This window comes from Panthera pardus, unplaced genomic scaffold (assembly GCF_024362965.1).
Source record: "Panthera pardus isolate Hobbes unplaced genomic scaffold, ASM2436296v1 HiC_scaffold_13, whole genome shotgun sequence".
NCBI lineage: Eukaryota > Metazoa > Chordata > Mammalia > Carnivora > Felidae > Panthera > Panthera pardus.
Window position 1 is genome coordinate 17,380,226 of NW_026526688.1, and position 21,993 is coordinate 17,402,218.

Below are 21,993 nucleotides of genomic sequence, written 5' to 3' on the forward strand. Positions count from 1 at the left end.
AGGCGACTTGATACAAAGGGAAACTGAGTCTAGGAGCGCTGGGCACCTACAGTCCGCGCCTTCCTTTGTCCCCACCCCCAACAGGTGACGTTCCCCGGGGCCACACCGCGCATCAAGAAGCCACCAGACCTTCCCCGTTTTCTTTGTAGACTGTGAGCCTCGAGTTAGGCGAGAATTAATGATTAACAGCCGATGTTTGTCAGTGTGGTTAAGAGCAGCTGTGGTTACCAGGCATCCCAGTGTGAGGGGCCAGTTGCTAAGCCACACAAATTCAAGTTCTCTCTCAGTCTCTCTGGGGGGGGAAGTTTTGAAAAATACACGGTGAAATAAGACAAAAAGATGTGTTGTCTTGAAAGAGCGAGCAACTGGACCACTTTAGATACACCGAGCTTTTGAGAGCTCTCGCAGACACTGCTGTAAGAAAAGACACCGTTACACAACATCGGGAATCGGGAAAAGTAAACATTAAAGTTGAGTGAACGTGTCCTGCCCAAGCTCATTTAGAGGAGGATGAAGACCATTTTGGAAGAAGAGAAACCCTCTTGTTGAGAAGGTGGCAAACAGGCCAACAAAATATTTTCAGGTACGATTTCAAAAATTCTTTGATTTCTCTCCAGCAAATTTTCCTTGAAGTGCCTTTCCCTACCATGGGGGAGGCGGGGGGGGGGGGGGGGGTCTTACAAATTTTTTTACAATAGAGAATGATTGATTTATTACAATTTATCTGACTCGACATTTTACAAGCTTTTATCCCCAACCAATTTGAGAGGAGATACAGAATGAAAGAATAATTTGTCATCACTAACAAGTATTTGACAAATTAGAAGGATTTTCAAGATCGAGGTTAAAACAATAGCAAGTCTTGATGCGTCTCACTGATAGTGAGTTTTTCACAGAGCAGTTAGTTCGATGCTTTGTGAGGATAAGTACATTTATAGGTAAGGAAGACGGTCTATGAATATACTTGCAGCAGACTTTTCTAAATGGTAACGTCGTAAGTAGAAAGTCATTTAGAGCTTCCAAGAGGTACAGAGAGAGACTTCAAAGATGGAAAGGAAGGAAACAAATTGGAAAAGAACACAAAAATGGAAAAACGAGTTGGGGAGGGCTCGGATGACAACAATGAAAAATATCTGGTTAATGGTGAGCTGGAGGCACTGGGGAAGCAGAGATGGGGGGACTCCCCCCGTCCGCTCTGGGTTCTTCAGAACTAGGAAAGTCTTGAACTCTACGTGCTATCATCCTGGGGAGTGTCCTAGGATTTGGGGAAGGTAAAATTCAGCATTAACGTAACAACCTGCAAATACCGTAGAATTCACCACTCCTCTCCCTCCCTGTTTCTTGTGAACCCTGATGTCAGTGAACTGCTTATAAATTCACTTTGCATGCTCTAAATACATACACATTTTTCTTTTTGTAGGATGATTTTATTATATCGAGTGGTACATTTCATTTTATTTGCCTCAGTTTCCAGTGGTAAGTAGAGCTTAAGCTCAGATAAGAATTGGAAACAGCTTAATTTCCTGCTTTGAAGACTGGAAAACAGAAGGGCTTATCTACAGGCCCACACCATCTACTCCACGGAAGGACATTAAATCATTTTATTTTTCACTTAAGGGCTCCAGGGGTTTTCAAAACAGGGAGGGCAATTAAAGAACAGGAATTGGTCATAATAGTAGTAATCTGGGTCCATATGTATAAGTCATATCCAAATCTGTACCTCTGTTTATATCCAAATCTGCATCAGTCATGACAAGTTTGGTGGTAATTATTACTTTCTTTGCATCGCATGGTGGGATTTCCGTGGACCATGAGAACACTTCTAGGTGCAAACAGACTCTTAACTAATGAGGGGCCGCCTTGCAACTCCAAGGAAGCCGCCCGGAGCCTGGGGAGAGGGGGCAGGTTTCTGTTCACCTCCGGGTCACTCTTGGGTAGCTGCAAATCTTGGAGAAAATTATCCTATATGCAGAGGTTATAGTTGGGTAAGTTAGAAGGCGTATGTGGTGGGTTTTGAGCACAGGCTGTGGCAGGGATCCTTGACTCTCTTTTTCCCCAGAGATCTCTTTGGACTGCGTTCTCAGAGTCATGTTTTCGAAGGCGTAAAGTAAAAATACAAAGGATTGCCGAGAAAATCAATTGTATTGCAATATCGTTAGTGAAAATGTAAAAACAAAACGAAACAAAACAAAACCTGTTACAAAAATAGATGTGCTTCTTATTGACACATGATGTAACAAGATTTAGCGGTGGGTCTAAAACTGCAAAGTAATTATCACCACCGAGCTGGTGATATTATTTGAGGATATCGGCAGCAGTCATGTTTTCTTTTTAAATCTGTAATCTTAGTATGACAAAGCAGATACTATGAACATTGTGGTTTGTTGCATCAATGATGGAAGGCTGTATCACGTTTTGGGTAGAGGTTAGTGAAAATAAAGTTGGAATTTTCCCCATCCAAGACCCTGGCTAAATCTAGTGATAGTTTTAGTGATAGTTTTCACTGCTCTGTACCTACGTACTTTCCCACATACTCATTGGTATGTTTGTTACTACGATAAATATTTGAGTTATATTTTATCCTTCCCAAAGTATTTCATTTTTACTATAAGTGTATGTATACATTTATATATATATAGCATGCATATGCTACATATATGAAAGATATTAAGAAGCCTTCTTAATGGCAGTGTACTAAGATTAAAAACTACAACCTTTTTTTTCAGTGACTGAGTAATAATGACCCAAAGAGCCATAAGCTAGAATATTAAATATCTCTTTCTAGAAACGGAAAAAAAAAATCGTTTCTTGTCCTTTTGGCTAAGATCAAGGGTAGAAACAGAAAAAAAAAATGGGTTTTATCCAACTTAGCTTTTAAAAAAATACCTGTGTGTGGTTTCAGCTGGAATGGGAATTCAGATATTTTTCTGAGAATCTACAGTTCCTGTTCCTAAACTGGCCCATTTTAAATAGTGAGGTGATACAGTGTATCACAGCCAGGGCCATCAAACACTATTGAAAAACCATCACTCTGGATCTTTTGTTTCATATAAACAAGGAATTTTGACAAACAAGCAACAGGGAAAGGGAAAAGCAGGCGGCCCCTTCCAGACTTGGATGTGACCCTAAGGAACATCTTTGGCCAGGAAAGCTCTGAGAAACTATTCAGTTACCCGCAAAGCACCCTCATCTCCAAGATAATCCCTCAGAAGCACAGTTCCATCGAGGCAAATGTGCCATTTTGCGATTTCTTTTTCTGTCTGAGGCTGCTCATCCAATCAACCAACATCAAAGTGTTGATTGCTCTGATTTCCAAGTTCAGGCGCATTTCCTGGGAAGTAGACCTACTTCGCTTGCCTTTGTGAGATTATTATCTAATTCGATACGTGCAACTAAAGCCCCCAATAATTCATGCCACGTATTACATCACAGAATGTGTGACTAAGCTGTTCACAGATACCGGCTTTCAAGGAGGAGACGTGACTACCATTTTCACACCAAGCGCCAAGCACTGTCAGCTTATTTGCACCCACCATCCGAGATGTCTGCTTTTCACCTTCATGGCTGAATCGTCGTCGGAAGATCCTACCAGATGGTAAATGTTCGCGTTTCTGCACAGAGGAAGTAGCTTTCCGGGTTGATTACTTACCAATAAGTATTCATCTACCATTTTAGAAAATGGAAGGTTAATGATGGGAAAACACGTGGTCCTTCAATTGAAATATTAAGTATTGCAGGAAAAAAAATCGTGCCCAGGCAGATCAGGGAGGAGCAGACATGCCTCTCAGTGTGGACTTTCTAGCTCCTCTGTGGTCTAGATTTTAGCGGTACTCTTATTTCTCTCCGCTGTTATTACGCCTCTTAATCGTTTTGTTCCTTGCTTTTTGATTCATTATTGATATTTGATATTATTCAAACCGGTGATTTTCCTTCAATTATTTTATTAGGAAATAAATATTTATGGGGCGCCTGGGTGGCTCAGTCGGTTAAGCGGCCGACTTCGGCTCAGGTCAGGATCTCGCGGTCCGTGAGTTCGAGCCCCGTGTCGGGCTCTGGGCTGATGGCTCGGAGCCTGGAGCCTGTTTCCGATTCTGTGTCTCCCTCTCTCTCTGACCCTCCCCCGTTCATGCTCTGTCTCTCTCTGTCCCAAAAATAAATAAAAAACGTTGAAAAAAAATTTTTTTTAAATAAATAAATAAATAAATAAATAAATGTTAAAAAAAATCTTTTTTTTTTAATATTTATAAATGTAGTTTGAAAGAACAGCACAGTGATCCCCTGTCACCACCAAGTTTTTTGTTCGTCATTTGTGCCTTATCTATATCTATCTATCATCTGTCTATCTTTCTATTTAACCATTTGAAATAATTTGAAAACATTATAACATTTTACTCCTAAATATTTCAACATACCTTTTCCTACATAAAGGAAACGATTGTAACAAGAACCCCTTTATAACATCTCAGGTGTCCCCCAAATAAAATTTATAGCTATTAACCAGTATTAATAGCTATATCTGTATAGGACACTTGGGGACACCTGGCTGGCTCGGTCGGTTAAGTGTCCGACTCTTGGTTTTGGCTCACGTCATGATCTCATGCTTTCATGAGACTGAGCCCCACATTGGGCTCTATGCTGACAGTATGGAGCCTGCTTGGGTTTCTCTCCCTCTCTCTCTCTCTCTCTCTCTCTCTGTGTGTGCCTCCTCTGCTTCCGCTTTCTCTCTCTCAAAACAAATAGATAAAAACATTAAAAAGACTTTTAGGACATTCCATCCACCACTTTTGTTTCCATGTTGAACTTGAACATTCAAAGATGAAGCTTTACTACAGAGGTAAGTAATCAACATGTTTGTGTATTATTGCTGCATTCATAGATATTTACATAGTATCCTTAACTTAAAAAATTACTACTCTGGAGTCTACAACAAGGGTTGGCAAACTTTTTCTTGACAAAGCCGGGGTTGAATATTTTAGCAATGATGGATCCAGAAGCAAAGTCAAAGATATTATAGAAGTACTTCTATAACTATTTAAAATGTAACCATTTAGCAATAAGACTCCATTCTCAGCTGATGGGCTGCAAAAAACAGGCAGAGGGCTGCTTGACCAACGGGCCATAGTTCACTCCTGTTTCCAGTTAGTAGGGAAAACTGTAGGTGAGCTCTTAAGTGAAGGGATGTTAGAATGGAAAAAAACAAACAAACAGCTTTGCTAAGAAAATATTTGTTTTGGCATCAGATAGAGCAGTTTGTTTCTTTGTCTCTGATTTTCTGTGTGCTGACTTTTAAGATCCACTATTTTAAAACGTAAGTTCTCACGCAGGTTTACTTGTATCCTGAAAGACAGTGTAACAGAAACACTGCCAAGGGTGAATATGACAGGAGCAATTTCTGGATATTCTTTCAAGCAATGCCCACATCAAATAAGTGGTAAGATGTCCTATTAGAATTCGTAAACACTTAGTTACTATGATATATATATATATATATATATATATATATATATATATAGTTATATCACATATGCTTTTATGGCTATAAAACAAAACCCTGCGGTGTGGACTTAGAGTCTCCTAATGAAGTTCTTTAAGGGAAGAGTCAAAGCTAGCACGCACACTCTGTCCCCCCTTCATTAAAATTTACCCAACTAGAAGGACACGTCTTACTGTATCAGTTCTCATCATTCATCTTTCTCTTCCCAGCTTAAAGTTTTATATAGGAGTCCATATTTTTGTAATGTTTATTTATTTGTGAGGCAGAGAGAGAGACAGAGCCTGGAGCCTGAGCAGGGGAAGGGCAGGGAGAGAGGGAGACACAGACTCCGAAGCAGGCTCCAGGCTCTGAGCCGTCAGCACAGAGCCCGACGCGGGGCTCGAACTCACGTGCTGTGAGATCATGACCTGAGCCAAAGTCAGACGCTTAACCAGCTGAGCCACCCAGGTGCCCCTGTAAGTCCATACTAAACATATTACTTCGAATCAAAGGAGCAACTAGGAAGGTTGAGACGACACTTAACCGTCCAAAGATCCTCCAGTAGGTTAGCGGATCAATCAGTCAGTGGAGTTAAGGAGACAAGGGAGGCCAGGGCAGAAAGTTAACACAGCAATTTACAAGTCTAATACTATTGCACCATAAGAAGGGCATTTTCATTCTTTTTCTGCTTCCATGTGAGCGTAGAAGTTAAGCAGATGAAGATGAAAACAAAGGATTTCTGAGAAAGAGTGACTGGAAGAGTTGAAAGAGTAAGTCAGGAAGGGCAGTTGCTAACGTAGCACCGTTCAGGTTGGCTCTGGAGTCTGGAAGACCGCCACGTTGTCTGCTTTTGTCTCCAGCTTGCCACAGGAATATGTACGTGGACCTGGACATGAAGGGCATGAACTATAAGAGCTTGATGACCAGGGATGCCCAGGAATGCCAAGAGAGATGCACAAATGATGTGCACTGTCACTTTTTCACATATGCAACGAAGCAGTTTCCAAGCACGGAGCATCGGTGAGTGAGCCGTAGGCTGAGCCCGCGGACAGTGAGTAGATCGTCGCATTGTCTGATGGAAAACAAAATTTCTCCTCGACTTGATGCCAGAATTTTTGTTTTCAGCCCCCAAACGACATTTCTAGAACAAGTACAGTGCTAATAGTTTTCTTCACAGAAAGCAGCAGAAATGCATTTCCTTTATGTTAAGGACTCTGTCTTTTTACTGACATTGTTGTATCTGCTTCACCCATCGCCTGGCTAATTTAAAAAGTGATACGTTTCTTAATTGGAAGTTTTGAGACAGTTACAGTTGATCTGACTGCGTCATTCCCAGCCTAAGGATTATAGAACCGAAGGGAAAACCTACTCAGACCTCTCTAAGTAAGCGTTCCTTATCTAAGACAGAATAACTGAAGCCCATGCGAAGTGTTTTAAAATCCACCCCAAACTGGATTTTGAAATATGCTGGAGATAAATGTGTGAGAATGTAGAAATGACCTGATCTCCAATGACGAATCGGTGTTCTCGTTAAAAAAAAATTTTTTTTAGGGAAAAAAAATATCACTAACTTTTATATTTAGAAATTTCTGAGATGTTCTAGGGTTGTATAGGAAACCACACTGATCTAGAACCCAACAAAAAAAGGAGAACTAAGTTTAAATGACCATTATTTGGATTCCCTTTTGGGTTTTTCCATGCCACTCTCCACATTCACAAGGAGGTGAATAATATAAGTAATAATAAAGCATCCGTCACTCCTTCCAAAAACGACGGCGATAAAACCGAATGCTCAGATTTAGAAGTAAGTTTTCACGTTTTGTGTTTGGCTCAGCTCAAGCTACATCTTCTTAACATATTTCATGTCTGAGACTTGACACGACAGGGACAGCACGCCAGGAAATGGGGAGTAGAGAAGGGCTTGAGAATTCATTACTTCCTCCCTCCGATTCTTCAGGCCGTCATCTCTCCAAAGGTGTCATTTAAGTGATGAAAACTAGAATTGACAAAATTCAGGGGCCCCCCAGGTCCTGGCAGAGGAAGGACTCAAGTCCTGCTGTCCAGCATCAGCTTGATGCTTTTCAGAGCAGATCCTCAGCTGTCAGCCCAGGAACTCTCTAGACTGGCATTTCGTATCGTCTCATGTTGTTTCCTACATGTATTTCGACGAGTAAAACATTTTCCCATTTTTGTTTTCATTCAGAAACATTTGTCTGCTGAAGTACACCCACATGGGGACACCAACCAGAATAATGAAGCTCACTAAAGTGGTCTCCGGATTTTCGCTAAAATCCTGTGCGCTTTCTAAGCTGGGTAACTGTTACTTTCTCGGCGAGGTGGTTTAACCATTAAATAGTAGGTGCGGGTGGTGGGGATGAGGGGCCTGACTTAGGACACCCATGTGCGCCCCCTGGTGAAATGGACCAAATGATCTTTTACCTTCTTCGTGTGAAAAATGTCATCATGTCCCATGTAATTAGAGCGATATTTGAATTTAAAGTGTAAAATAATCACTCCAGTTTTCCGAATGAAAAAAATTTAAAGAGCTCGGGACAAACAAACTGTGAAAAGAATTGTTGTTAAGATTTTAGGTTCAACTTTAGGCTCACTGCAAAATGGAGGGGAAAGTATGGGTGTCCCATAGACCCCTGCCCCGGGGCACATGCACAGGTTCCCTTATTATCAACACCCCCCGCCCCCACCAGAGTGGTACATTTGTTACAATCGATTGACATACATTGACGCATCATAATCGCCCCAGAGCCTGCAGCTTACATTCCAGTTCATTCTTGGTGTTGTATATTCCATGGGTTTGGATAAGTGTATAATGATATCTATCTATCATCACGGTATCGTACAGAGAATTTCTACTGCCCTAAAAACCTCCTCCGTGCTTGGCCCACTCATCCCTCTTCACCCCGCAACAAACGTTTTATATGGAATTTACAAATACTCTAGCTGGGATTTTACTGATTGTATTGGGGAGTTGATTTCTTAAACATGGTTTCTTCTGTCGTACAGCTTGTATCAGGGACGTTTTCCCTAGTACGGCATTTGCAGACAGTAACATCGGCAGTGTCATGGCTCCGGATGTCTTTGTCTGTCGCCGCATTTGTACTCACCACCCCAGTTGTCTGTTTTTTACCTTCCTTTCTCAAGAATGGCCAAAAGAATCTGAAAGGTAAGGAATTAAGATGAAGATTCACGCCTTAAGATGGCCGATCAAGGTCCATCCTTTAAAAACTTCTGAGCAGCTACACATTTAATCTAAATGTCTGCAGAGGACAGGCCAAAGTTGCTGGGAAGAATGCCTAGCCCCTCTCTCTTTGCATTCGCCACCTGATGACTGCAAACCTGAGGTTACCGAGGACTCTTGTTTTCTTGAGCTGAGGGAGGTCTCTGCCTGCAGCAAAGGGAGGGTTGCCTCGTTCTGAACGGAGTAAAGAACATAAGGATGACCCTCAAGGGGCAACTTAGTCCAGTGCCCAGTTGGAGATCAGTGAACCTAGAGTAGAAAGGGCTGGGAGTATCAGGGAAATGTCAAATCTGAAGTGAAGAGAGGTGGAAAGGAAGGCCTATATTAATGGAATTGGGGGTAATTGTGGAGGGGTACTTGAGAATTGAGATGCTGTTTTCCTACCGATGGGTGCCAATCCAGGAAACCATGCTGAAACGTGGGAAAGGTCTTTGATCATTAAAGGGATATCTGCTGGGGTTGTTGTTCCTCATTAATAAGATTCACTAAAACAAACAAACAAACAAAAACAAGAAACCAAAAACCCCCACTTAAGAGTGCTTCAGAATCTCGATGCTCTATATTATCTGAATGGGAATTCTCAGAGCCCCCGGTATTTGCCTGACTTGGCTGTTTGTGTGAGGAATGGGTCCCCCAGAATCCAGCTGGGTTAGGCCCTTGAGGTCCTTGTCCGTCAAGCAAGCCTGGTTTTCCATTGAGTGACTTTTGGAAGCACTAGTTTGGTCCCATGAAAATATATCTGTTACTTTCATTTACTCAACGATATAATTTATTTGGTGCCTACTGCATATGAGCCACTGTTCTAAACACCAGGGATACCACTAGTGAACGAAAGAGACGAAAACCCTGCCCTACTTGGACAAGAGTGGAAGTGATAGAGAAGTCATCAGGTTGGGATGTATTGTCCAATGGGGAGGCAATAACATCTGTTGACTGGTTGTCTGCTCTGAAGGAAAGAGTCAGTGAGAGCTCTTAGACTTTTGGCCCAAGGAATCGAAAGGATAAAAATACCCATGACTGGGATGCAGATTTCATGAGGCGCAGATTTCAAGAGGGAAGAGATGCCCAGGGGACCTCCAGAGAGAAATGTTGATCTGGAAGTTGTAAAGGGAAATCTTGAACTAAGAGGAGAGGTTTGTGTTCTGGATCTGTGTCTGGGTGTCACTAGCATAACCGCTGGTAATTGAAGGGACTGAATGCAGTCAGAGAAGAAAGGGGGTTCAAAGACTGCATTATAAATGGCACAAATTAGAAAGATGCCTAATCACTGCTCATTTTCTTTTTTTACTCCTTTTATAACATTCCCGGTCAATACCTGTAAGAGGGGTAAAACACTGGATCCTCAATACAGGGTGAGAGAGGAACATGAGTGCTAGAAGCCAAGACTTGGCTTTTTAAATTGAAATTAATTAAAATTAAATAGAACTAAATAGTCATCTCTTCAGCTGTATTAGCCACATTTCAAGTGCTCAGTAGCCACATGTGATTAGGGGCTATTGAATTGGGTGGCACGGGCATGGACCGTGTCCATCATTGCAGAAAACTCTATTGGACAGCACTGCTCTAGACTGTGATTTGGGGCTAATCAGGAAAAGTTGTTTTGTTCCAAGAAGAGGCTGCTTGTACGGAGCCTGTGATGAATGTCATTTATCCGCGTCTGAGCCTGAAGCAACTCTGGATAACAGATTTCTCCAGAGCATGAAAGTTACGGAATCTTTGAAATGGGCGAGGAGTGTTGAAAAAGAGGAGAGAAAGAAGGAAAATGGTAGGAACACTGGCGATAGAAACAGCTCAGAAAACTTTTGTGGAGGCAAGTGGTATCCTGTTGAAGACCTGTCTACAACCTATGGATCATGGGGTCTGACTCAGTGATGTATGAAAAGTACTTACAAAATGAGAAATTGTTCACTCTTAAACACACCAACATGAGTTGACTTTTGTACGTGTTATAAAAACGGTTCTTTTCTTTGATATGTGTTACATGATCCATTTACATTCCCTCCTCCCCCCCCCCTTTTTTTTCTGTTAGAAATCTTTGTCTCCTAAAAACATCTGAAAGTGGATTGCCAAGTACACGCATTAAGAAGGACAAAGCTCTTTCTGGTTTCAGTCTGCAAACCTGCAGGCACAGTGTCCCAGGTAAACAATGGAGCCACTCTCTCCTGATCAAGATCAACAAACCTAGGTCGACTCGTGGTAAGTTTGGTGTCTTGTACCTGATGTGTGATTTCCTGCCTAGTGTTCTGTCATTCCTCATTTTACCACGACACTGATTTCTTGGGAGAAGAACTGGACATTGTTGACGTGAAAGGGCACGAAGCCTGCCAGAAAATGTGTACCGACTCCATCCGCTGCCAGTTTTTTACCTATTCGCCATCTCCAGAATCTTGCAACGGAGGGAAGTAAGACGTACAAAGAGTTGCACAGATACTCCCGTCCCATCTCCTCGAGGGGGGTGTTATGTTTATACTCTTCTGTTTCCCACCTGCAGGGGTAAATGTTACTTAAAACTCTCTTCAAATGGATCTCCAACGAAAATACTTCATGGGAGAGGAGGCATCTCTGGATATACGTTAAGGTTATGTAAAATGGATAATGGTGAGTTTAATGGCACGCGAGAAAATACATCTGAAGAAGTTATTTTATAACAAATGTATCATGACTCTCAGCGTCAATAGTAACCGCAAAGGGGAGAAAATTAGTACAATAACCAACTTAGATACAATTTTCTGTTAGTTTTACTCCTGTCATCCAGGCTGACCATGTTTTAGTGGTAAATATTGGGCCTCAACTAAACTCTGCATTACCTAATATTAAGTGAGTATGGGTTTTAATTGGACACATGTATACAGTTTATGGTGAGACTCAGGCTCAGTCAACACTTTTATGTTCAATTCCTACTATGAAGGCTATCTTTCTTATTATCCTTGAAGATTGAGTATCGGTCAGGAATTTGGTTAATCAGATTATTTATTTTCTGTCCATTGGCCATTACTTGGTATTTAGTTGAAACATAAATAACTACCATATGTTTGAAAAAATTTGTATGTATTCTAGAAATAAAGTAGCTCCCCTTCAGGGGTCTTCATTTTTTCAGATCCCCTGCAAGTATTCTGCATACTTATGAATATTGGCAAAAATTTACAGTAAAACTCTATTTATTTAGAACAATGAGTGTCACAGGGTGGAAAGAAAATAAAAAGATTCTCTAGATTAAACAAGACCTACAATATGTGTAAAATGTGATACAAATTACACTGAAAATAAGATCAGCTGTGGCCAATTCTAGGGGCTAATTTCTGAGCATAGTACTGAGGGATGGTTTGTGGGCAAACAGAATGATCTCCAGACAGAATCTCCAACAGGAAACATTATCGCACTTTTCTCTAAATTACCGTAATAACCTATGATGGCTTTAGTGCTTACTAATTCACATAAAACTACATATTTTAGACTTTTTTCTTGCTTAATGTCCGATATTATAATGTACTATCAATTTAAGATTCAACTGAGATTTAATGAGTAAAATAGAAGTGATGATTATAATTTGTAACAGTTTTCAGAGTATAAAAATCTTCTGTGTCAGAATTATTTCTCTACTGAGAGGAGAGTAAATCCTTAACTTCTGAGAACTTGTTTTGTAACATGTACAATATTGTGTTCAATCTAACATCCTAACGAGGAAACCATGCCTTCCTGGAGTACAGAGGGATCTGATGGCCCAAACTCCTTTAAAATGCCAGAATTATTTCTCTACTGAGAGGAGAGTAAATCCTTAACTTCTGAGAACTTGTTTTGTAACATGTACAATATTGTGTCCAATCTAACGTCCTAACGAGGAAACCATGCCTTCCTGGAGTACAGAGGGATCTGATGGCCCAAACTCCTTTAAAAAGCCAGTCAATTAAGGTGTATCTCCTATATTCTGTTTTCCTTACAATATATTTATCTAAGAAGGAGCATTTATGATAATTCTGTTGTCTTCGTTCTGCTAAGCACCAGAAGGGACGCTTGGCAGATGTTGTTGTCAGTGATGTTGACGTAGTTTCTAAAATGGGAACCAACACTCAACACTTGAACCCATCCCCCACTTTCCTTTCATTATGTTCTTCTCTGATGAATGTATGGATTCTGGCGTATGAAGGCTACAGAATATATCAGGTGGAGATTGATAGCTGAGGCAGAGAATACAAGATAAAGGAAAAGAAAATCTTAAGACTTTTTAGTGCACCTTCTGAAACTAGATAATTAGGTTTTCCTGCACTACGTCCGATGAAATAATACCCTAATGGGAGGGGATATATAACTGAGGTGACTCTCATATCTTACGCTATCATTGGCCTTCAACGTAACTTTCTGAAGATACAGAGGAATTGCTATCAAAAGAAATGTTTCCTGGGGCGCCTGGGTGGCGCAGTCGGTTAAGCGTCCGACTTCAGCCAGGTCACGATCTCGCGGTCCGTGAGTTCGAGCCCCGCGTCAGGCTCTGGGCTGATGGCTTGGAGCCTGGAGCCTGTTTCCGATTCTGTGTCTCCCTCTCTCTCTGCCCCTCCCCCGTTCATGCTCTGTCTCTCTCTGTCCCAAAAATAAATAAAAAACGTTGAAAAAAAAAAAATTTAAAAAAAAGAAATGTTTCCTAACACAAAATCTAATGCTAAACACAGATATTTGCAGCATTTTGTTTGAACTGAGAGACAAAATAGAATGAACATCAAGACCTATCATTTGTCCCTAAGAAAGGCACTATTGAATTGTTTATAACGTATTTTAGTTACTGTATACCCATTCATTTTCCTAAACTTTGCCTTTCCTCGTAAATCACAAGGGCTTCCCTGTAATTCCAGAATCTAGTCAAAATCTTCAAAATGTTTCTCTGAAACGAATCTCACCCCATCCACCCTCAGGTGAGAACACTTTTCTCAGTGTGCCAGCCTGTTTAAGCTTTCACAAACACACGCAGCTTTCTTCTGCCTCTGCTTGCTACCAACTAGAGTTTTCTTCAAGACTCCTGTCTTCCTATTTGAAGTTTGCCCCAGGATTATACGTCTATTTTCCTGTTCAGAAAAGAAAGTCCTAGAGAGATTGTTCTACACCCACACAAAACCAGGGAACAGACTATCAAGGACTTGGCTTTTTTTTAAAGCTTATTTATTTTTGAGACAGAGAGAGACAGAGCATGAGCAGGGGAGAGGCAGAGAGAGAGGGAGGCACAGAAGCTGAAGCAGGCTCCAGGCTCTGAGCTATCAGCACAGAGCCCGACACGGGGCTCAAACTCACGAACTGTGAGATCATGACCTGAGCCGAAGTCGGACGCTTAACCGACTGAGCCACCCAGGCGCCCCAAGGACTTGGCTTTTGACTGCTGACCCTTTTGCTAACTTCACACTCCTCCTCCTGTAGCTAAGGACATGAAGCCTCCCTGGTCCTCTGAGCCATGCTAGTCTAAGTGTGGTCTGGGTGTAGCATGTTGACATCAGCAGTGAGCCTGCTAGAAAGAATTTCAGCAACCTCCCGCCCCCACGCTGGATCAGAATCAGCATTTTAAAAGATAACCAGGTGATCCATATGCACATTAAAGTATGAGAAGCATTGCTCTAGAATACTATTGTCCCGGAACACCTCATTCCAATTCCATCTAGGTTACTGGGGCAGATCTGGCCAGGGCTCCCATTGGCAGGGTGGGTTCTCATTTGGCGTGCCAGGAAGTAGGAGCAAAAAGGACCATCCTGCCCAGGGCAGCTAAGACAGGAGGAAACAGAGGGGGTAAAGGTGAATCAAAGTGCTTGGAAAGTATCAAGGGTTGAACCGGGAGAACCCCAAACTGTCAACAAAGCCAAAAGGAGAAGCAGTTCACAGACAGAAGAGCAGCCCATGCTTGGCTGGTGCCCAGCTGGAGCAGGAGACTCTGGGACCAAAGGTCAGCCTGAGCGGAAGAAGATAGGAATTGGACAAAAGCTGTAAACTGAGAGGAGGGTGCTCACTTTTCTTTATGACAGTATTTCTCCAATTTCAGCAGGGCGGGTTGACGTTCAGATTTCTAGGCTCCGTTGTCCAAGTTTCTGATCTACTGGGTCTGAGGGGAGCTCAAGAAGTTGCATCTCTAAGAAATTCCCGAGTGCTGCGATGGGTCCAAGGGCCACGCTTGACAACTGCTTTAAGAGAACCATCAGGGTTAGCAGATGAGGGAGGAGAAGACTGCCACGCAGGACCGGATGAGACATTCTTTGGGAGCATGTCATTAGGAGGTGACTTAGTCATGCAATTTTCCTGTGCAAGCTTTGCTTGCTGAGTTGATTATAAAATTTCTTCAAGTCAAGGTCGTGATAAGGTACTGAATCGAGGGCAGGTTTTCTTCTCTTTCTGCCTGAAGGGACATAACTGCTGATGGAAAAGGAAGACTTAGGAAGCCACTCATTGCAACCCTTCTGTTGTAGTGTGTACGACCAAAATCAAGCCCAGAATTGTTGGAGGAGAGGCATCTGTTCATGGTGAGTGGCCATGGCAGATAACTCTGCATATCACATCACCTGCCCAGAGACACCTGTGTGGAGGCTCCATCATTGGAAACCAGTGGATACTAACAGCTGCCCACTGTTTGATTGGGTCAGTACCATTACCGATTTTATTAGTTCCCCGGGGATCGCCCGTATACTGAAATCTGTCATTAGCATTTTAGTAAATATTTTAAAAATGTAAATTACCCTATTTGCTACATTAAATCCCTGTAGTTAAAAAAAAAAAAAGGCAAAAAGAAAGAACAGTTATGGTCTACCAGCATCAGATTAGGTGTAGGAATATGATGGCATATTATTCTGCTTTCCCATTTAAATGCATCCACATGCCCAGGGGTGTTCTTGTTATTTCCCATCAGAACATATCATCTGTGCTTGTCTTGGCATCAGGTCCAGAGCCAAACACAATGAAAATTTCCCCTTCTCTAAATTTGTCGTTCTCTCTCTCCATCTTTCCACTCCTCTCCTCTCCCCTCTCCCTCTGCTCCCTTCCCCTCCCCTCCTTCTCCTTCTTGCCCTCCCCCTCCTCCTCTCTCCTCTCTCCTCTCTCCTCTCTCCTCTCTCCTCTCTCCTCTCTCCTCTCTCCTCTCTCTCTCTCCACCCCCCAACCCCACTGCCACGTTTCCAAATACAGAAGGAAGAGTTCATTACGTATCCTCAGATTGGATTCCCTACTTAGGTCAATTTTAATATTGGCCAAACCTAAAAGCTCCATCAGGAGAGTATATGTATTCCAGGGAATTTTAGTTGGCCAAACTTCCTCTTTGCACTTTGGTATTCTCTGAGTTTCCAGACATGGTTTTGTGTGTTTGTTTTTGTTTATACTTATGTTATAACTCAAAGATATGTTTGAAGTCAATAGCCTCCTTTACCTTTTACCTTTTCCATATGGGAAAATGGAGTACAAGAAAATCCAAGTGAATTTCTCAGGTTGATAGGTAATCAATGGTAGGGTTGAAACTAACACCCGGAACTCCTCATGGTGGGGGACGGGGGGAGTCAGGGGGCGGAAGGGAGGAGGAGAGAGAAAGAGAGCGTGAGTGTGTTTGTGTGTGTGTGTGTGTGTGTGTGTGTGTGTGTGTGTGTTGGAGGGTGAAAAGAGCATTCATTCATTTTTATGTGTTTAATATAGTAAATGCTCACCCAGGACCTTCTACAGGAGGAATATGTGAGTGAAAAATTTTAGCATGAAATCACTTCTTTCCGACAAAAAGTCTGCCGCCGGAAGAAAATATTAGTAATAGCTAGGTAAATAACAGTATAGCTCAAATGTTTGGGAATCATTTGGTAATGAAAATTTCTTTTCCTCTATTGTTTATTCCTTAGGTTAGAGTCACCTAAAATCTTGCGTGTCTATAGTGGCATTTTAAATCAATCAGAAGTTAAAAAGGACACAGCTTTCTTTGGGGTTCAAGAAATAATAATTCATGATCAATATGAAATGGCAGAAAGTGGGTATGATATTGCCTTGTTGAAACTGGAAACGGCAATGAATTATACAGGTGTGTCGAATTTTAAATGGAAAGTTGTCTACAATGATGGCCTAGATGTATTGTTTAACACTGCCAGGTTCATGGCCTGAGCCCCACAATCTCCAGGTGGTATGATCATGAGAGAGGGGCTACTAAGCTACTCTTTTAGTCTGCTAAGACCGGTGCTGTTCCCTGATCGTTAAATCTTACTATGGGGTGTGGGTGAAGCGCTGAGTTTTCTCCAGGATTCTTCAGGTTCACAGAATGACCCAACTCTATAATATATTGGAATATTAAAATGACCTATATCTCCCTTTTAGGGGCAAGGGTCAGAATGAGTAGGCAATTTCTACAGGGTCAACAGACCTGGTTAAAGAGACGAAGTTAGGAGGGAGGGCTGTGCCTTTTCTCTTCCTTGTTCCCTCGTCCCAGGATACGTGATGTAGAACGCTGAACACAAGGAGAGAAAGTGAATGACGATGAGGCACAGCCCGAATACAATAGAGAACACACTGAATAGTAGAAAGTGAAAGAAGGGAGTCTCTCCTGGGAGAGAAGATGTATTTTGTTTCTGATGACTAAACTATGACTTTTAAAATTTAGATGCTCAGAGACCCATATGTCTACCTTCCAAAGGAGATCGAAGTATAATATACGCTGAGTGCTGGGTGACTGGATGGGGGTACAGAAAACTAGGAGGTAAGAAACCATGTTTCTGTGTGTGCTCCACCCTAAAGATAAAGAACATGGTCTCGTCTTAACCTTTTCTGCTCTGTCAAGTCCCACAGCTAAAATGTGAGTAAAATAATCACATTCTTCAGCTACAGAAAGCATGCTAATGAAGAATGAAGAGACAAAATTACCCAAGTGAGGAGGATCCCCTGTTTGATTGGAAATTTTAAATATGACAATCTCTTTAATGACTAATTTTTTGTAATGAAGTTTAGTGTGAAACCTAGCACTTTTTTATTAAATGTCATAGCCTGTTATCCAATTATTTTCTCTGGGAGGTAATTCCAGTCAGAGCCATGCTTAGTTTTAAACTGAATGTTAAGAAACAATTTATTCTCTATAACTCTGTAGTTATAAAAGGTCTAGGAGGTAAACCTAGTATTTTTTTTTTCTTTCTAGATTTTTGTATCGGTACGCTTTTGATTTTAAACATACGTGTTTATATTATATATGTGATTATTCCAGTCACAAACCAAAAATTTTTTTCAGACAAAATACAAAATACTCTCCAGAAAGCCAACGTACCCTTGGTGACAACCGAAGAGTGCCAGACAAGATACAGAGGGCACAAAATAACCAATAAGATGCTCTGTGCAGGCTACCGAGAAGGAGGGAAGGATGCTTGTAAGGTAAGAGTGTTTTCGGCCATTGAATATATTCACATGAGAATGTTTAATGCATTTAAGGAGTCTTCTTAAATGGTTCCTGGAGCAGGGAACCACGGTCAATTTGTTTTGCTTACAGTGAAGTTTATCAAAGGGCCAAGAACAGAATTTTAAATGAAATCACTCTGAGACCCATGCATTTAAGACGAGAAGCATCTGAACCGATCCGTGCACCTTTTTTTTTCTGCCCCCCCCCCATCACAGGGAGACTCGGGGGGCCCCCTGTCCTGTAAACACAACGACGTCTGGCACTTGGTGGGCATCACCAGCTGGGGAGAAGGCTGCGGTCAGAGGGAACGGCCCGGGGTTTACACCAATGTGGTTGAGTACGTGGACTGGATTTTGGAGAAAACTCAAGAGGTGTGAAAGAGTCCCCAGATGTCATTTGACCCCTGAAAGGCAAACCAGAGTCTTCCCGGGAGGAGGGTTTTGATTTGACTGAAGAAGACAGACACCGAGCCGCCATGTTCCTCCGCGGGATCCAGGGTCAAGACAGTAAGGCGTTGAGGGGCCTTGGTATTTGTGAGCCACGCGTCAAAAGACACAAGCTGTCATTTCCACAATTCCCATTGTATGCTAATCATAGTTTGTTTTCAGCATCCAGTCTCTTGCCTTTTGATCACACCTTACTGAGCCAAAGAAATCCGAGACGGTGGTATTTTTTAAGATTAAAGGATTGCCAGATATACCAGGAAAGAAGCGAGTTGTGTCACCGGAGGCTCGGGTAGAGCGGCCAAAGCAACCACCATAAAGAGATTTGTTAGGTGAGAAATGGGGGCTGGAGAGAATGGGGACAAGGACCGTCACCATCAACTTGCAAGAATCCGTACTCTGCCTACGTGAGTATCCTCCTTCTGTAAAGGAGGAACTTGATGAGATTCAATGGCATGTTTTCAGAATGATCAGGAATCTTTGTCATTTCAACTTTTAATATGTTTCTGAATTAGTTTGGGTAGACATAAGCCATCAGCGAGCATGAATGTGGACTCCAGAATTTCTGTATGGGAAAGGATTAAAGATAGTAGTTTACCTGGAAGTGGTAGCTTAGGGGAAGGATCTTTTTTTTAAATTTCTTAAAACATTTATTCGTTTTCGAGAGACAGAGCATGAGTGGGGGAGGGGCAGAGAGAGAGGGAGACACAGAATCCGAAGCAGGCTCCAGGGTCTGAGCTGTCAGCCCAGAGCCCGACGCGGGGCTCAGACTCACGAACCGTGAGGTCATGACCCGAGCCGAAGTTGGTCATTCAACCAACTGAGTAACCCAGCCACCCCGTCTTAGGGGACGGATCTTAAAAGTTGTACTTGCCTAGAAAATTATAGGTGTGTAGATTGTATACTTAGTCAGTGTGATTCTGGGTCAGGGAGGCTGATAGAGATGAAGGGAGTAAGCTAGAACCTTCCTAAGAGAAGCTGCCACTGTGGGTGTAAGTTTACAAATTGACCTTTACAGATCACAAAGGGATTGGACAGAATTCAATACAAAATACATCCATACTACAGGGAAAAACCACTTTGGGAACAAGTGGATGGTTATCACAGAGCCCTCATTACCTTCAAAACAGCTCCCTGTATACTAAGTACTGGGGTTTTCCCTTTAGTGTGAGTATTTGCCCGGTTATGGTTTCTGATGAGGTGCCTTGACTAGAATCTGCACTGTCTCCACTGCAATTTTCACCCTGTGTCAACAACTATACGTCTCGTCCAAGATGAAAAATATCTATTGAGCACACTGAACGATGAGGACGCCGTGGTTAGCATATGTAACTATGTCCCTACTTTCACGGAGCCCCAGTCTAGTTAGCATGAACAATGCGAATAAGCCAATTACACAAGTATAAAATGATTTTACACTTGAACGAGAGGGATGCACAGGGCTCGATGACGAGAGAGAAAGAGCATTTGGGGGCAGGTTCAAAGATTGGGACAAGAAGGAGTTTGTGCTGAGGAAGACAAAACACAACCAAGGGCAAACAAAACCCCACGTCAAAAAGGCTGGGGTGGTATAAGGGGGCCAGATCTGAAACACTTGCAGATTCAAACAGGACTGGAACGGAAACTCGAATGCCATTGAGATTACCAAACAGCACTAATAATCGTCTCAGTATCTGTTTATTTACCTTAGTAGTCTTGCTGTAACACTTCACAGTAAAGAAAAAAAAAATACGTTAGGATATAATTCCTCGGAAGAAGACATCTTTCCTTTATATTCCCCATTTGTGTCTTTTTGTTGTTCCAAAGGAGAGGAAGAAGCCTTCAAGTTGGAGGGGAACACGTGTCACTGATCCATTTCTGAATAAACGTTTGGTGTTCTTTAAAAGAGAGACAGAGAGGAAAGAGCTTTCTGCAAAGTCTTTCCTGAAAAGTATTTGAGAAAAGCACACACGTTAGTTTTGTCAGACCTAACGTTGCAAAAGACCTCAGTTTTTGAACAGTGAGTATATGCCCACGGTTCACAAATGAAATCATGGAAAGAAGGTATAAAAAAATACAGTGAGAAGGTCCCCTGGTCCGCACCAAAAGATGACACGCTCTGTATACTGTTCAGCACTGCTCTCTTTTCCATGTAATGTTTTGCCTTGGAAATAGTTCTGATCGGGACGGACAGGGCTTCCTCAGTCTGTGATTTTACAAAAATATGGTATCCCAGGGCGGGGATTCCATACACCAGCCCCTCCAGATGGACACTTGGGTGGTTTCCAGTTTTTTTTTCACTCATCCACATGCGTGCAGGTAAATTTACAGCATGTATCCCGGAAGTAGAATTTCTGAAAACAAAACAAAAAGCATGACTGCATTTGTAATTTTGATACCTATTATCCAATTTTTCTCCAAAAACTTGCGGCAATTGTCTCCGCCATTAGCAATGTAAGAGAGGGTCACGCTTTGGCTAACGTTATGACATTACACTTGGGAATTTGCTTTTTAATTTTTTGATTTTGTTATTGAGAGAGAGAGAGAGAGAGAGAGAGAATTCCACAAGGAGCAGAGAAAGAGGGAGAGAGAGAAAATCCCGAGTGGGGCTTGAGCTCACCCAATGTGGGGCTCAAACTCACGAACTGTGAGGCCATTACCTGACTCAAAGTTGGATGCTCAAACTTGGGAGCCCAACAGGTGGAAAAAGGTGTCTCATTGTAGTTTTATTTTTGCAATTTTCTTGATATGAAAGTCACTAAACATCACATGTATAAGGCTGTCAACTTACTAACAGCTTAATTTCTTATTTAACTGTTAAAATTAGTCGTTACCATGTTGACAAAAATAGAGCATGATCCTTGCGGTTTTATAAACATGTTAAGAATTCTTGCAAGAAAATAAAAGTTCCAGAGCTTCTCTGGCTCAAACCGGACAGTGACTTCGTGCTGTGAAAACATTGGTTGCCTATCCTCCCTGCATTTTACAGACATTAATTTGGGGGTAGAATTAACTCAGTTCCAGGTATGGATCCTGATTTCGGTGCCTCTGGTGAGGTATCCTTGCCTTGGGAATTAGTGTACTAGTGAGCAGGTTCCAGACAGCTGGCATGTGACATCCCCCCCGCTACTGTGATTGGCTCAGAGATGTCACTCTGAGCAACATTTAAGACTTTGACTGTCCAGGGGCACCTGGGAGGCTCAGTTGGTGAAGCGTCTGACTCTTGATTTCGGCTTAGGTCACGATCTCGTGGTTTCGTGGGTTCGAGCCCCACGTCGGGCTCCGAGCTGACTCTGCAGAGCCTGCCTGAGATTCTCTCTTTCTCTCTGCCTCTCACCAGCTCACACTCTTTCTCTCTCAAAGTAAATAAATAAACTTAAAAAAATTAAAAAAAAAAAAAAAGACTTTGTCCAGAGGATGCCTTTCTCCTCCCCCTCCACGTGAATGAGGAGGCACTGATCTCGGTTGTGGT

At 42.1% G+C, this 21,993-nt stretch overlaps 1 protein-coding gene across 7 annotated transcripts; it reads left to right on the forward strand.

Annotated features, from left to right (window-relative positions):
- The first annotated feature begins 197 nt into the window (after positions 1-197).
- F11 (coagulation factor XI) lies at positions 198-20,318 on the forward strand. 7 transcript variants are annotated; one of them, XM_019422179.2, is made up of 15 exons: positions 198-583; positions 1,421-1,476; positions 3,457-3,595; positions 5,325-5,431; positions 6,334-6,493; positions 7,677-7,786; positions 8,495-8,654; positions 10,759-10,868; positions 10,969-11,131; positions 11,221-11,327; positions 15,164-15,332; positions 16,568-16,743; positions 17,317-17,412; positions 17,935-18,074; positions 18,315-20,318. In XM_019422179.2, the coding sequence occupies exons 2-15, from the start codon at positions 1,422-1,424 to the stop codon at positions 18,474-18,476; spliced, it is 1,854 nt and encodes a 617-aa protein (XP_019277724.2). In that variant the 5' UTR covers positions 198-583; position 1,421; the 3' UTR covers positions 18,477-20,318. The 7 variants fall into 7 exon arrangements, with proteins under 7 accessions (XP_019277724.2, XP_019277723.2, XP_019277725.1 ...); XM_019422178.2 differs by having other exon boundaries at positions 199-583; positions 3,433-3,595; XM_019422180.2 differs by having other exon boundaries at positions 202-583; positions 2,903-3,595.
- Positions 20,319-21,993: the final 1,675 nt, after the last annotated feature.

What these genes read in the sequence shown, in the direction of transcription:
- F11 (XM_019422178.2), top strand. Translation starts at nt 1,422, where the DNA reads ATGATTTTATTATATCGAGTGGTACATTTCATTTTATTTGCCTCAGTT. An exon ending in TCGGAAGATCCTACCAGATG is followed by an intron (nt 3,596 to 5,324) that starts GTAAATGTTCGC and finishes GTTCTCACGCAG; the next exon opens with GTTTACTTGTATCCTGAAAG. An exon ending in GAGGGAAGGATGCTTGTAAG is followed by an intron (nt 18,075 to 18,314) that starts GTAAGAGTGTTT and finishes CCCCCATCACAG; the next exon opens with GGAGACTCGGGGGGCCCCCT.